The following is a 16,290-nucleotide window of genomic DNA, read 5'->3' on the forward strand; positions in this document are numbered from 1 at the left end:
CCAGGCTGTTTTCCTGCTCTAAATCTGGTCTGTCCCTTTTGTTTTGCACATTTTTCAAGGATTGCTTGGATCAACACCGAGCAGTTTAACCAAACAAAGCCAAACCTTGTGGTCAGCCCAATTTCTCCTTGCAATGAGCCATTGCTTGCACCTTCCCACAGCCCTTCTTCCTTGCCGTCCCTGCCCATGGTTGGGAATAGGTGGTCTTCAAGGTCTTTTCCTAGGATTCTGTAATTCTGTATTTTTTGGGCTGTGCCCACTGGAGAGAGTGAGATGTGCTGCAGGTACTGCCTGGGTTTGCCCCTCCTTCCTGCAGATTCCCCACACATGGAGATGGACTTGATGCTGTAAATTTATGGCAGAGCAGGAATCATAATTTCAGTGTGGGTATTCAGACACTGAAGTATTGATGGTACAAAGGCCTGGGATAGGGAGGAGGTTTTTCAAAGAAGCTGAAAATCTTTGTGCCTGCTGCAACTCTACTTCTGAAAGGGTGAAAATGAATAAAGCTGAATTTCTGTGTCTTACCACTGTTGGTGTTGTCCTGGGAGCCAAGAAATCTCCATTCCCTGTTTGGTTTCACTGGTGACTTTGTCACTCTTGCTCAGACAGGGTCCCTGCTCCTCTGCTGGGCTCTGAACACATTTCCAGTGAGATACTGGGCGAGTAGCAAAGAGCTTCCAATAAATAACCAGCCAGGAACTTCATGTTCCCTGTAAGTCCTGGGGCTCATCTCTGTAGGAGTCCAGAGTAGTCCTCTGCCCTCCTTGGGGGTCTCAAAACCCCCCTGGTGAGGGTCTCAAAGAGCCCTGAGTGAGACCCTGGTGTCTCAGACACTGAGTTCACACACTTGGGGGAAATTACCAACACAGAGGGAATGGAAACAAGCCACCAGAATTAGTAAAGTGTAGATTAGGTTGTCAGAACGTAGATAAATAGACTTTTGGGGATGTTTGTGATAAGGGACACGTGGCCAAGATGGAGAATTTGGGGTGTGGATACCTCTTCTTCCTTCTTCTCCGTGTCATCCATGCTGGGTGACATGCTAGCACTTTTAGATTGGATGGGGTCAGAGCTGGACCACTTAACAAGACTGTATTGTATTGGAAAATTGTTATAAACATATAGTACGTAATTTAGACTATGTAAGATAAGCCCTGCCTTCAGCAGGCAGATTCTGCCCTGGATGTCTGGCTGGACAGACCGCTGTTAGCTGGACAAAGAATTCCCGAGATAAGAAACAATAAACAACCTTGAAAACCTCCTGCAGTCTCTCATCAGCAAGCTTTGGGGAAAATCTGAATTTTAGACCATCTGCATGTCCTGCTGGAGGTGATTCCAAGCTTAACGGGACACCCCAGGCAGCGACATTTGGCGTCCCTGGATGGGCAGTGACATTTGGTGTCCCTGGGTGGGCAGAGACGTTTGGCGTCCCTGGGTGGGCAGAGACATTTGGTGTCCCTGGGTGGGCAGTGACAGTTGGCGTCCCTGGGTGGGCAGAGACGTTTGGCATCCCTGGGTGGGCAGTGACAGTTGGCGTCCCTGGGTGGGCAGAGACGTTTGGCGTCCCTGGGTGGGCAGAGACGTTTGGCATCCCTGGGTGGGCAGAGACATTTGGCGTCCCTGGGTGGGCAGAGACGTTTGGTGTCCCTGGGTGGGCAGAGACAATCTCCAGCCCTGAGCAGAGCTGGGCTGTGCTGGTGCTGTACAGACAGAACAGAGTTGTCCCTGACACATCTCTGCCCTCACAGGAGGAGCTGGGGTCTCCCTCTGCACCTGGGTGTGACATGGGAAGACATCCAGGTGTCTCCAGGCTCAGCAGGGCTCCAGCTTGTCTCTCCATCTTCCCCACCATCCTCACTGGGGTGTTGTTGCTGGGAGTGGCTCTTAACCCCAAAATGCCTGGCTTAACCCCTTAATGCCTGGCTTTACCTGTGCTGCTGGCCCGGGCTCGACCCTGCTGTCCCCTGAGCTGTCACTGTCCCCTGTGAGCACTGCCTGACTCATGGGCCACAGGGTTTAAAAACAGCTTATGGGCACCTTTTCCCTGCATGGATTTGGGTTTATTTTCAGGCTTATTTTTCCATAATTCTTCCTAAAATAAGCTCCTCAGTTACCAGCAGTCAGCAGTGCCCTGCACTTGACTCTAAGCACTGCCAAAGGTTCTCCCCTGCTCTATGGCCACCCCCTGCCCCTTGGCAGACACTGTGGGGAGAGGAACAGAGCATTTCTCATTAGTCCTCTGTGTTTGCACAACCCCTCCTTTTGTCAGGGATTATTTTCCAGCCTGCAGTCCCCAGGGGACAGGGCCAAATTTAGGCTTCTGGCAGGGGAATGTGCGCTCTATGCTCGGTTTCTCTGGGGGCTCAGCAGAAACAAACCCAGCCCAGAGCTGTCCAGGGGCACTGCTGTGGTTAAAGGAAAAAAAAATCTCCCATCCCAGTATCCCTGCCACACTGGAATGAGCCAGGTGTTCATGGAAAAAATGCTGAGGGTCAGGGCAGGGTGGCTTTTACTTGGGAAAGCAAATTCAGCACAGCCCAGGAGGAGCAGAGCTCTTGGAAAAAGCCATGGGAAGCAGGGAATCCATGCTCTGGTGTGCTATATGCTCCTGCCCAGTGAGTTATGCCTATGGAGAGCTGAAATTTGGCATTTTGTTTGTATATACGTGGAGGAGTCTGTGTCAGGAGTGGGGTCAGGGGCAATGAGACAAAGCAGTTTTTAATATGGAATGTTCTGCCTGGATCAGGTGCTGCACAGGCTGGGATTTGGGGTTAGAGGAGCTGGGTTTGGGATGGGTTACCTGCTCCCTTGTACACACCTACTGCTGCTCCAAAAATAGGGCTTTTCCAGGAAAACAACTGTCCTTGTGTTGGGAGCATTTCCAGGAGCTCACACATGGAAAGTGTGCTCAGCAACCCCCAGGAGAAGGAGAGGTGACAAAGCCTGAGGCAAGCAAGGAAATGATGCAGCTGGGAGCTCAGAGCCTCCAGGAGCCCTGACTGAGAAAGTTTGGGTTGGGTTGGTTCTAATTTTGGTCATACCTGCAGCGGAAATTCCCCAAGGACCCCACTTGACCCAGGTTTCTGTGGGATTTCAGCTCTGAATTAATTTCTGTTGCTCAGAACATCCCAATTTAACCCAGGGAGGAGATTTTGGGAAGTTCAGGGCTCTCCATTGTGTCACAGCACGTCTTGCACAGCTCTGTGTGCCTTCAGACTGGTGACATTTCCTTCCTTTGCTCTTTGCAGAAGAGGTGAAACCGTACCCAGCAAACGGAGTGAGCACCACATACCCCGAGTCCCGCTACACCTCAGACTACTTCATTAGTAAGTCTCAATTAGCAGTGTCAATTATCACCATTAGCATGCCTGGAAGCACCTTTGAGCAGCGATTTGTCCACACCACAAATAGCACTGCACCATGCAAAGGGTGATGTTGCTTCTTTGATTTGGAAGCCTTCTGTACTTTTTGGTGGCTGCCTTGTGTGCCAAAATCTGATTTTTTCAAGCACTATTTGTTTGAAGCTGTAGCTCAGCAACTTTGAAAGCAGCCTCAGCACACCTGAGTATTGGGAATTGTAAAAAAGCTGTTAAAAAAGGGAGGGAATCGGGGGAGAAGCCTTAATTCTGGATTTCCAGGGAGGAGCCTAGCAAGGAAAGGGATGAGTCTCCACCTGCACTTCCCATTGCCATTGCTTTGGAGATTTTCTTTAAGGGCCTTGGAAATATGGGAGAAATTTCAGGAACCAGAAAAAGCCAAACTGATCTGAAGAGGAGAGATTTGGATGAGGTGTGAGGGAGAAATCCCTCGCTATGAGGGAGGGGAGGCCCTGCACAGGGTGCCCAGAGAGGCTGTGGACTCTCCATCCCTGGAATTGTCCCAGGACAGGCTGGTCAGGGCTTGGAGCAACCTGGGATAGTGGAAGGTGTCCCTGCCATGCCAGGGGTGGGTTGGATGAGCTTTAAGTTCCCTTCCAATCCAAAACCATGGTTCTGTGGATTGGGATTCCAGGCTCTGGCAGTGGCTGTGGAAGGGACTCACCTTTCCCAATCAGCAATGAAACATTTCTGCCCTGTTGCCCCTTTGCTGAGACTCCACTCCCCAGGATTTTCCAGCTTTTTCTCTCTGGCAGCTCCCCTGGGAGGACTGAGGATGACTGGGGGGTGTTATATTTTGCTAAATTGCTGCATGTTTTAGACCCCACCCCTGTATCTTCTAGAGCCTCCCCCAAAGCAGTGCCTGTGGGTGGGGCTGGGGATGCTCTGGCCCCTCGGGGCTGGTTTTGGGTGGGGTTTGATTGGCGTTGTGCCCCCAGGTTATGGCATCGAGCACGCCCAGTGCGTGCCCCCCTCCGAATTCTCCGAGCCCAGCTTCATCACCGAGTCCTACCAGACCCTGCACCCCATCAGCTCGGAGGAGCTGCTGTCCCTCAAGTACGAGAGCGACTATCCCTCGGTGCTGCTGCGGGAGCCGCCCCAGGACGCGCTGCAGACCGACTTCTTCTCCATCAAGCAGGAGGTGGTGACGCCAGACAACATGTGCATGGGCCGTGCCAGCCGAGGTAAAGCTGGGCTTAAACCTGCCTTGGGTTCCTGCTGTTCTCACCTCCCCTCCCATGGAGAGGCTCTGGGGACACCAAGGCCACCAGGGAGCTGTGGTGCTGTACTGGTTTGAAAGCAAAACCAGTGAGAGACTCCAAGTCAGAAATACAATTTAATAGGGGGAAAAATTAAAATACATGCAGTAGTACAAAAGAAAAACCACTGGCAGAGTCAGAATACAGCCTAACACTCCTCTAGTTAGGGTGGTGGTAACAGTCCAGATGAAGGGGTCTTGTTGAGGCTGTGATCCTGGTAGCTCTTGTCCTCTGGAAACCAGTGAGTAAGGGCAGCTTTGGTGCTCCAAATCTCAGTTTTTATCTAGGCAGGAAATGCTTGGCTCCTCCCCTGGGTGGAGCATCTCCCAGTGGGATAATGTAATTTTATCAGTCATGCACTGGGACTCCATGGCCCATTAACAGGAGATATCTCCTGGAGGGAGGATGGAAAAGATAAAGATCACTGCCCCACCTGGTTTAACAGATGGTGATAGGATCCATACTTTTGGGCTCATCCTTACATTAACCTAGGACAAATGCTAACACAGCCCTCTCCCAACACCTGTTGGTTCCCTGGTGCCTTTGAGCCCTCCCTGCCCTTCTCTCCAGGGAAAACTTGAGGCAGGTCTTTCTTTCCTCTCCTCTGCTGCCCATTTGTGCATCACCTGCAGACATGGCATGGTTCTGGTGCTATGCTTTGATGTTGAACCTGAGTGAAATTGAACTGAGCTTTCATGTTATCAGGGAGGACAAACTGCTGGGTGCTTGTAGAAATCCCATTTTTTATTTGGCCCAGGCAAAGCCCCACAAATTCTTCACAAGTTCTCATCAGGAACTGCTGTTCAAGGCTCTGAAGAGTTTTGTATTCTATGATCCAAAGTCTTTATCCATTATGTCCAGGGATTTGATGGCTGCTTGTTTGAAATATTCTGCTGTAGCCAATTCCTGAGCTTTGTTAAAAGGTGCAGATGTCAGGGGCTGAGGCAGCAGCAGAGCTAAGGATCCCCCCAGATGCTCCTCTCCAAAGAGTTACAGGTACATGATTCCTGTTTGAGATGGTGGGATTTAAACACCTGAACACTCTGGAGGATCTGAGCCCAAATACCTTCCCAATTAATATTATGAGACTGGCAACACGTGGGGCCCACGTGTCTGAGGGCTTTGTGATCACATCAGTGGTGCCAGGCAGGCCATGTGGCTCTGTCTCCATTCAAAGCAAAAAGTTTAACCCACAGAGCTCAAAGTCCCTCACAAGTGGGATCATTATCTCCAGATTCCAGGTAGGGAACCTGAGGCACAGGGAAGAGATTGACCTGCCTGCACCCCCTGAATGGAATCCAGGTGTCCCCAGGCCAGAATTCATGACAGTGCCGTGTTGCTGTGAGCCAGGTTTGATGTTTGTGTGTTAAACCCATTTATCCAGAGAGCTGGGGATGAGCTGCCTCCCAGGAAAGCCAGAGCTGCTTTCCAGGGCTTCACTGCACGTGCAGCTCATTTGAACTTTCTCACTCTTTTCCCAAGCTGGGAGAGCTAATTACAGGGGAGTTGTTATTGGTGTTACTGCCTCTCCTTCTGACAGAGGTGACCTGAGCCAGAAGGGCAGCAGGGTTTTAATTTTGGGTAAACTTCTCTTTTTGGGGTTGTTTTTCTGCCTGAATTTCAGCAGTGCTTTTCCCTTTTCTTGACCTTTTCTTCAACACAGGTGATTTCATCATTCTCACAGTGCAATGGTTCAGGAAAGCTTTTGCAACTGTGCTTCAAGCTTGTTCTCAGTGGCAAACCTAAAAATGGTTTCAGGGCAGGGAAGAGAGAGCCCTGGCTGCTGCTGTTAGCAAAGACTTGAACACTGATTGCAAGAGGCTGTGCTCACCCCAGTGCTGCATTTCAGCCATGGAACGGCCTCTGGGGGACACAAATCCTCCCAGGGGCGGGGGGAAGCCTTAATGTAAAGCAGAGCCCAGTTAATTTATATTTATGTCCCTCTTTACCTTGCACTGTCTTACAGGGTTAGCCTGACACAAAGTCAAGCCCTTCAGCATCACCTCAGGGTGAAGGTTTTCCAGACAGTCATTTCTGTGGGGCCTTTAGGAGGAAATTTTGGGGTCCCATGGGAGTTGTTTCTCTCTGCCCTGTCAGCCAGGGCAGCTGGTTGAGAATTGGAGCTGCCAAACTCATTTAAGCTCCTCCTGAGTAAATGCAGGGCGTGATTGTTCCAGCTAGGTGGAATTTAGGTGAATTTTTGATGGATTGGCACAAATCACGTCTCTGTCAGATTTTAATTCCTTTTCTAAATGAGCCTGTGCTGCAGGACTGCTCAGAGAATTGGTTATGCCAATTAATGTACACACACAGAGCAGCCTTGCGCTCCCCTTAGGATTCAGGGAAGGACTGGAGTGTGAAATCCTCAAAAAACTAGAAGAAAATAGAAAAGAGTTTGAAACAGGGCTGTCCCAGCAGGATGAAGCCAATGGATCCCAGCTCCCAAGGATTCCAGGCCAGCAATCAGGGCAGGGCCTGCAGTAGTTGAGTCTTTTCACAGCAAGTGCTTTTCAAACTACAACACAACAAATATTTGGGGGCGTGTGCCAGCGCCCTTCCACGTTCCCCATCCCCTGGGATTTGCTCTCTGGGCCCAGGCTGTGGGTAGCTCTGCCAATGGAAATTTCTCCAGGAGCTCTTGCACAATCCCAGCAGCTGTTTTTAGCTGGGTTTGGGAAATTAGTGAACTTGAATGATCCTGTTACGCTCGTAGCTTGTCAGGAAAGATGTTGAGCAATCAGCAGAGTAGGGAGATCAGAGGCAGCAATTCCAGTTTGTTCTCTGGGTCCTTTTTTAGCTCTGTTTCAGTACAGAGGCTGCACGGGCTGGCTCTGGGGGGTGTAAATCAGCACTGCTGAGGATCTGGCCTCTCATGTTCTGGCCTTGACTAAAAATACTCCAGAGAGTGACTTTGACACAAACCAGCTGTGCTCACCTTACCAGAGCTGGAAAAAGCTGTTGGAGCTCTCAGCCATTGGCTCTGCTCCTCCAGCAAACCTGCTGCTGGTTAGGGATTTGGGGCTGGCTGGAACAGATGGCAGCAAAAGGCTGCTGTGCACTTTGGGAAGAAACATCGAAATTAAAGGAGCTGGGTGTGCCTGAGCAGTGTTTGGGTAGGGCTGGCAGATGTAATTGGAGACCTCCAATATCCTTCAGCAGCAAGAGAATCACAGAAATCAATGCATCATAGAAAGACTTGGGAGGGACCTTAAAGTTGGTTCCACCCCCTGCCATGGCCAGGGACACTTCCCACTGGCCCAGGCTGCTCCAGGCCCCATCCAACCTGCCCTTGGACACTCCAGGGCTGGGACACCCACTTGTCTGGGCACTCTGTGCCAGAGCCTCACCATCCTCTCAATAGAGTCCTGGAGTGCCCATGTTTAGGCTCCCGAGCTCAGCCTTGACTATCTGAAGTGAATTATGTCTCTGATATGCCTTTTGGAGATGAGGGACCATTTCCAGTCAGCCCCAGGCATCAGTCTTGGCTAGAGAGGCCAGATTTGGGTTTTTCACCTGTCTCTGCCTTGCTCTTCTGCCTGAAGTTTACCACGGCTCAGCCCTGCTCTGAATAAAGGTAAAAGTAGTGGAGATCTGGGCTGTGCTTACTTTGGAGCTGGGATGTAAAGGACAGCATCAGCTGCCCTGTGCATGCACCGTGCACAGGTGGAACAACCTGAGCTGGCCAGATAAAGCATCCTGTGCTGGCCAGGTAAAGCACCTGAGTTGGCCAGGTAAAGCACCCTGAGCTGGCCAGGTGGAACACCCTGTGCTGGCCAGGTGAAACACCCTGAGCTGGCCAGGTGAAACACCCTGAGCTGGCCAGGTGGAACACCCTGTGCTGGCCAGGTGGAACACCCTGAGCTGGCCAGGTGAAACACCCTGTGGTGGCCAGGTACAACACCCTGAGCTGGCCAGGTAAAGCACCTGAGCTGGCCAGGTGAAACACCCTGAACTGGCCAGGTGAAACACCCTGTGCTGGCCAGGTGGAACACCCTGTGCTAGCCAGGTGAAACACCCTGAGCTGGCCAGGTGAAACACCCTGTGGTGGCCAGGTACAACACCCTGAGCTGGCCAGGTAAAGAACCTGAGCTGGCCAGGTAAAGCACCCTGAGCTGGCCAGGTGAAACACTAAGCTGGCTAGGTAAAACACCCTGGACTGGCCAGGTTAAACACCCTGAGCTGGCCAGGTAAAGCCCCCTGAGCTGGCCAGTTAAAGCCCCCTGAGCTGGCCAGGACCATCTCACCTGCTGTGCCTCCCCAGGTAAGCTGGGAGGCCAGGACTCCTTCGAGAGCATCGAGAGCTACGACAGCTGCGACCGCCTGACGCAGTCCTGGAGCAGCCAGTCCTCCTTCCAGAGCCTGCAGCGCGTCCCCTCCTACGACAGCTTCGACTCTGAGGACTACCCTGCCAGCCTGCCCAGCCACAAGCCCAAGGGCACCTTCAAGGACTATGTGAGGGACCGGGCCGACATGAACAAGGACAAGCCTGTCATCCCTGCTGCTGCCCTGGCTGGCTACACAGGTAGGGCATGACCTGGGAAAGCCTCTGTGCCCCCAGCACCTGGGGCAGCTCCTCCCCATCCCCAGGGGCTGGTGCAGGGGGTGAGGGAGGGTTTGGGCTGTCTCTGAGGTCAGCCCAGGGCTGTGTACATCCCACACATGCCACCCCTCATGGGGATGTGGCACCTGGCTGGGCACAGGGCACTCAGTGCCTTGTTCTCCACTTGCCCCTTGTTCTCTATTTGGCTGTGGCAGGAGCTGGGCTGGTTTGGTTCCAGGTGCTGCAGAGCCCCCAGCCCCCAGTGCTGGTGGCCGGTGGCCTCTTGGCTGTGGTTTCCCCCGGGGCAGGAGCAGCCTCATCTCCAGCACTGCTGTGTGTGGTGGGGATGGAGCCTCTCCCCTCTGGCACAGAGGAAGCCCCGCTGTGCTCCACACCTTGGTGTGAGGCAGGGATGGAGCGCTGCCAGAGCCATCCCAAACATTTTCCATTCCCTGGGTGAGATGAGAAGGTGATAGGCCACGGAAACTCTGGCTCTTTATGACAGCCCTTCAGCAATCTGGCATCTCCAAGGAGACAAACTTGGTGGGATGGGAATTCCAGCTAAAGCTGAGCTAATCCTTTCCAGCCCTTCTGTGCCATGGCTTTTCCCTGTGCTCTGAGGAAAACTCCAGGGCAGCCTCCTGCCAGCTGCCCTGGCTCTGCACATGCAGATCTGTCCTGCCCCAGCTGGTGGAAGGAGTTTGTGCTGATAAAGATCATCACCATCGGAGCAGATCCTGAGGTGTGGCTGTCCCTGAGAGTCCTCCCATGCAGGCTCAGCTCTGGGCTCCACTGAGCCCCTGTGAGGCTGGGGAGAGCTGCAGCAGCGAGGAAAGGTGGGGAGATCATTTTAGGAGTGTCAAAAAGGAAGTGGCTTGTTGCTACAGCTTTAGTTAGAAAGAGAGCTCAGCCCTGCCTGCTGAATGAGACTCTACCAAGCTCATAGAAATACGAGTGTGCTCTGCATTCCTGAATGGATTGGAGCTTGGTGCTGTGGTGGGGAAGGAGAGGACGGACTGTGGCCTGGGGCTCATTCTCTGCTGTGCCATGGAAATACATGTTCCTGAGAAAAGTGACCACTGAGCACAAGTTGCTCTTTTCATTCCTATTTTTATTCCTATTTTCTCCTGGCAATGCCTTTCCCCATGGCACCTGGAAGTGCTTTGGGTATGCGGGAGCCTGGGATGTGTTTGAACAGCTGGGGAAACTGAGGCACTGAGGTGCTGGCAAAATCAGGAGCACTTTTTTCCAAGCTGGATATTTCCCTCCACGTTTGCTGTAGCTCATGGAAAAGTGCAAAAGAACCACCCCTGGAGAGAGGCGAGGAGCTGAAGTCAGCAGCTGGGCCCTGTTTTTGTATTTAATATTCCTGTTTTTCCAAGGAATATTAGCACCCCAAAGGCTGTCCTTGGAGCAGTGCCTTTGGGAAGAGGAGACTTGGGTTCCTGCAATGTCAGAGCACAATTCCAATTGCTTTTCTCTGTGCAACACTTTCCCTCAGCCTCATTTCCAACCCCTCTTGGAGCTGGGAAAAAAATCCCTAGGCCCAGGCACTTTGGTGGGATCAATAAGTGGCAATGCCTGATTTTTTATTTATTTTTTCATTGCTTTACTTGAGGAGCTTTAAATGTGGAGAGGGAAATATAAAATCACTGGGAAATGCTCAAGCTGGAGCTCTGTTTGTAGGCTGCTGAGCAATATTCAGTGCTCAAGCAGCTTTTGCCATTGGGAAAGGTCCCTGGGCAGGTGATCCTGGCAGGCAGTGGCTCCAGAGATGCCCTCTGAGCCATTTGAAAGCCCCTGGACCTTCAGCACTGGGTTTTCCAAGCAAAGGGAGCCAGAGCTGGGTGTCTGTGAGAGCAGGTCCTGGGCAGAGCGAGTAGAACGTGTTGGGTTTCAAACTGGAGGAGAACTGGGCACTCTCCTCCCTCTGGGTTTGTGTCAGTGTGAAAAACCCTGCTCAGGCTGCCCACTGAGAAGTGCTGGAGGTCTGGCCAGCTGGGCTCAGAGTGGGGACTCAAGCAGAGCTCAGGCCTTTCTGTGCTCTGCTGTGCTCTACTCTTACTTTACTCAGAGGAGGAAGTGCAGTCTGGCAGCCAGAGCAGAGAACCCAAAGTCTGGGTGTGGGTGAGGTGGAGCCTCCCAAGCAGCAGAGCAGGGCTCTGCCTTCCATGGAGCCCAAAACACCAAGACTTTGGGGTTCAATTTCCAATTTGGGGACACACCCAGCACCCAGCACCAGCACCCAGCTCATGGTGGCCCTGCGGGACCTGGCAGGGTGAGGAGGGACATGGCATCCCTCACCCCCAGAGCTTTCTGTGCTGACTTTAAGGACCTGAGAGCCCTGTTGGGGTTCTGTCAGCAGGCCCTGTTGCTGTGGTGCTCAGGGAGGTGGCCCCAGCACATCAGTGATGGTATCTGCCCCCGAGGCCCCTTCTGGGGTGAGAAGGTGCATTTTGGCGGAAGCGCCGTTTGCGTTTGATGTGTTCTTCACCCAGCTCTGAGCAGCCTTCAGAGCTGCCTTATCTGCCCCCACATCTTGACCTATTTTGACAAGTTGCCATGGTTGCTCACAGAGAGGTTGATGCAATTTTCTTATCTTTTTTTTTCTGATGGAGAAATGTAATTGCTCAGGAGTTGGTGAACTTCAGTTTCCATCGCTGCAGGGAGGGCCAGCCCTGCACCCCTGGGTTTGGAGCTCAGAGCTTGGCCAGCTTGAATTTGACCTGAGGGAATTGCTGGAGCTGTGCCAGGGGATGTTTAAGTTGATCTCAGGGAAAGGTTCACTCCCAGAGGGGCTGGCACTGCCCAGACTCCCCAGGGAATGGGCACAGCCCCGAGGCTGCCACAGTTCCAGGAGAGTTTGGACACCAGGGATGCCCAGGGTGGGATTTGGGGGTGTCTGTGCGGGGACAGGGTTTGGACTGGATGATCTTGGTGGATCTCCAGCTCAGGAGATTCTCTGGTTCTGAGATTCCACACTTTGCCATGACACAGAGTGCATCCATGAAATCCAGGCAAGGGATGGCTCAGGATGTGTGTCCACTGCTTAACCTCACACTGGCTTAGCTGAGCCCAGTCTAAGCTCCCTGGTTCAGCAGCAGAGCTGTGTTGGGTGTGAGTGGGCAGAGATGCCTCCAGTGCCTGAGCTCAGCTCTGCCTTCACATCCCCTGGGGCTGTGCTGTGCCTGGATCCTGCAGTCTCTGACAATTCCCACAGCACCAGCACCCTGCAGGAGCCCCGGCACCACCTGGATAAACTCAGCTGGATCTTTGTGCCCTGTGTTGGTGTTTGCAGCCTGTGCACAGGAGGCTCAGACCTTGCTGGCTCACCATGCCTGTTCAGCACTGAGCTGGTTTTGGGTTCCCTAGAGCAGCAGTGTGGTTTGGCAGCCAAGTTCTGGGGTTTGTTTGCTCTGTGGTGGGCAGGACTGACACCCCGGGGCTTTCCATGCCTGGTGTCAGTGCTGCCATGGCCCAGAGCTGCTGCTCCACATCACTGAGCACACAGCAGGGCCATCCCTCGTGTTCCAGAGGGGAGGGGAGGAGAGAGGGATGGCAGAGGTGAGCTGAGTGCACACCAAGCCCTGATCCTGCAGATGCAAGGCTGGGATTGTGTGGCTGCTGAACCCTTTAAAGCCACTCCCAGCACTTAAAGAGTGAATTCCCCTTCCTGATCTCACCCATGACCCTCTCAGAGCGATGGCACCCTCGTCATCCTGCTGGGCATTAGGAATTCGGGAGGCAGGGCAGGAGCAGCCTCCCTCACAGATGTCACCCACCCACAGCTCTCTCCTCTGAGCTGCCCAGCCAGACCTCGCCCTGCCCTGGCTACCAGCCCCAGGCTGTGCCCAGATGTGCCTCCCAGCCCCGTGCAGGGTGTCAGCTGCCTGTGCTGCAGAGCCCGGAGCTCCCCAGCCTGTTTGTGAGCGATGCTTATCTGTGACCCAGCAGTGACAGCACAGCTGCTGTTTTGCAAGATCCAAGGCGGTGCCGAGGAAAGTGGGTCTCTTTCAGACAGCTCAGGTGCTGCTGCCCCTCCCCCTGAGCTGTGCTGCTGCTCTGAAGCCTCTGAAGATCCCCCATCAGCACCCAAAAACCTGCCAGCAGCTGCCTTCCTGTCCCCTTTCCTGCAGCACTCCAGCGGCCTGGCTGTCCTTGCCTTCCCCAGCACCCTCCCTGCCCTGCTGCACAGCGTGGGGCTGCAGGCACCCCTCCTGTGCACAGCAGCTCCTCTGGCCCTGCTGGGATGCAGGGATGCTGTTATCCTGCTCCTCTGGCTCGTGCCCTTGCAGGTGGCTTCAGGGTGACCCCCTGGGCTCATGCCCACTTTTGCCTCAGGCAGGGCCCGAAGGGCTCAGTGCCCTTGTGGTGTCCCCAGGGTGGGACTGGGGCTGGTTCAGTGGCTCCTGCCCCACCTGCCAGACGTGCAAACGAGAGCAAACCCAGCCCCATGCACTGCTGCCCAAGCGTGGCAGAGCTCAGCTCTCCCCAGGGCTCCTCCAGCCCGGGGAGGTGATGGGGGGCAGCAGCTCTGCCTGTCTCCCCCACACCCAGCTGGTGTTGCTGAGCACCTCCTGGCCTGCAGGACCACTTTTTGGGGGGATGTGGGGCTCACAAGAGCCCTGGAGCTTTGCCAGGTGCCTCTGGAGCCAGCCCTGAGCTCAGGCACAGGGTGGGGCTCTTGGGGCCAGGAGCTGGTGATGTGTGTGGGTCTCTTCCCACTCCTGAGGTTCTGAGACTGATTCTGTCAGTCCTGCCAACGGCCCCTTCCTGAGGGCAGAGGAGCTGCAGCACGGGGCAGCTCTGGCCTGGAGAGAAGGGCCCCTGGCTCCATTCCTGGGTGATCATGGCCATGCTGCTCCCTAAGGAAGGGGCTCCCTGGCTCTTTTCCTGCTTTTTCACACCTGCTCTTTGGAGATGCCTCCATCCAAGCTCCTCTCAGCAGTGTCTGATGCCTGCACCAGGAGCTGGGGAGGAGCTGTGGGATGTTCTGACAAGGGACCAGCACTCTGGGGGCTCTGGGGGCCCTGGTGCCATCGAAGGGGTGGCCAGGGTGGGCAGGGAGGCACGGGGGTGAGGCAGGGGCTGTTTTGGAGCCGTTGCCAGGGCTGAATGTTTTGTGGGGTTGGAACCACAAACCGCAGAGTGCCAGGAGAAGGTGCCCTGCTGGGGGGTTGGTAGGTGGGGTTTTTCTGTCTTCTTGTCTTGTTTGAACCAGGGGAAACAAAACAGAGGCTGCTGGGAGGGGTGGGTGTGTGAAACCATCCTGAGAGAGGTGATGGGGCCGGGGCTGTGCTCTCCCCCTGGTGTCACCACGCTGCTGGCACGGCCCCATCCAGCAGGGTTTGGTGTCCAGGGCTTGGGAAGGAGCTCAGGGACCTGTCCTGACCCAGGGAGGTGGCACCAAATCCTTCACTCTGGGGACACCATCAGGGCTTGGCGCTGAGGGAGCCCTGCTCGGGCAGCAGCTCCCATTCCCACAGTCCCCTCTCCAGAGGAATATTTTCCCCCTGACGCCGCAGCATTCCTGTGGTGTGACAGTCCTGCTGAAGGACCCTGTTCAGTGCCACCCAGGCCAGACAGGGCCCCTATTGTGGGGGCTATTTTTAGCAGCCCCCTGGGTGCAGGAGGTCGTGGCAGGGCGGGAGGACCCCCCCACCCCTCTGAGCTCTCCCCTTGTCTTTTGTGGAGCTGCCCCCAGTCCCCAGCCAGGCCTGGGGCTGCTCTGGGAAGCCCCTGGGTGTGTGTGGAGGGAGCAGGGCCATAAAAGCTGCCTTGTGCCCCTCCACCTCACGCTTGGAGCTGCATCCCAGGCCAGGCTGTGGGAACAGCTGGCTGTTTTGGGATAACCAAGGCAGCAGATCCCGTGGTGGGATGCACCAGCTGGCACTGGGACAGCCTGGCTTGTGCCATGCAGTGATCCCAACCTGGCATCCTGATGGGGATTTCCAGCCCTGGCTGGGATGAGGGGAAGGGTTGGGGCAGAAGGGATGGAAAATGGGCACTGCTCCCAGCTCCTGTGGGCGAGGAGGTTTGGGGTGCAGGGACAAGCCTGGGAGCTTCCTGCTCGCCCTGTGACATTGAGGGGAGTGTCACTGCTGCAGGAGCCACCTCGAAATCCTCTGGGAAGGAATTCCCTGCTCCTTGCTGGCTGCAGAGTGGCTCCTGAGTGATCCAGCACTCATTTCAGCTGCAGCAGATGATGCCCTGACCTCCAGCACTGCTCCCTGCTCTGTTCTCCTCCCTGCCAGCGCTGATTTGGGCACAGGCCTGGGCATGTGCTGGGGTTTGGCTCCTGCCACCTCGCTGCCATCTCAGCAGTGCCACATCTGCCAGGCTCGGCTGCCTCCCCCTCGGGCAGGGAGGGGGTGTTTACAGGAGCTGGGACATGCCTGGAGCCCTGCACAAACACATTCCTCACATAATTGCCTGTCCAGCCAGAGGAATTTGGGGTTTTACACGTGTCCTGCAGGCAGCTTGGAATAGACCTTGGGAATCCCTGTTCCAGGGATGACACCAGTTCTTTGGAAATCCCAAAATACCCAGCAGAGCAGCACTGGGGGCACTGGCAGGAGCCCCACCTTGCTTGCTGGAGAGAGGACAAGGATTGCTGGGTTTCCCAGCACCTCTCCCTGCCAGCTGGCAAACAAACAGGACTGGCACTGGCCATTGGCTCAGGGCTAGTGGGGCTGGAACCTCCAAAGATACGCAGGGCCAGGATGGCCCAGGGGTGTTTTGAGGGTTCCTTGCCCAAGAACTTGGCACCCAGGGGATGAATTTCCATTTTGGGGAAGGAGCCAACTAAAAGTCCTTGTTCTTCAGGTGGTCAGGAGAGAAATCAATGGGAGGAGATGGACCTGGCCTTGGACTTCTTGGGCTGTGTCTGTTAACTTGGTTTGGGTGTTGGACGCTCCCTGGCTGTGTGTGGGGAGCTGATGTAAGGTCAGATGGGCCAAGAGAATGCATCCCCTTGGGAATTCACCTGTGGAAGACCTCAGGCAGCCACTAAACCTTTTCCCCAGTGTTTTCTCTGCATTTAGAGCTCACTGCTATAAATAGGCCTGAGCCTGGAGATGTGGTGGCTCTTCAGGCCAGGCTTTTCACTCTT

The 16,290-nt window shown here is 54.5% G+C and overlaps 1 protein-coding gene across 1 annotated transcript in view; it reads left to right on the plus strand.

Moving 5' to 3' along the window:
- Positions 1-16,290, plus strand: part of ETS1 (ETS proto-oncogene 1, transcription factor) — a 77,771-nt gene that overhangs the window by 54,145 nt on the left and 7,336 nt on the right. The window contains 3 exon segments of the mRNA XM_056509594.1: positions 3,252-3,329; positions 4,319-4,564; positions 8,901-9,161. Coding sequence (XP_056365569.1) covers positions 3,252-3,329; positions 4,319-4,564; positions 8,901-9,161 — 585 coding nt within the window.

Source organism: Oenanthe melanoleuca, chromosome 24 (genome assembly GCF_029582105.1).
Source record: "Oenanthe melanoleuca isolate GR-GAL-2019-014 chromosome 24, OMel1.0, whole genome shotgun sequence".
Classification (NCBI taxonomy): Eukaryota; Metazoa; Chordata; class Aves; order Passeriformes; family Muscicapidae; genus Oenanthe; species Oenanthe melanoleuca.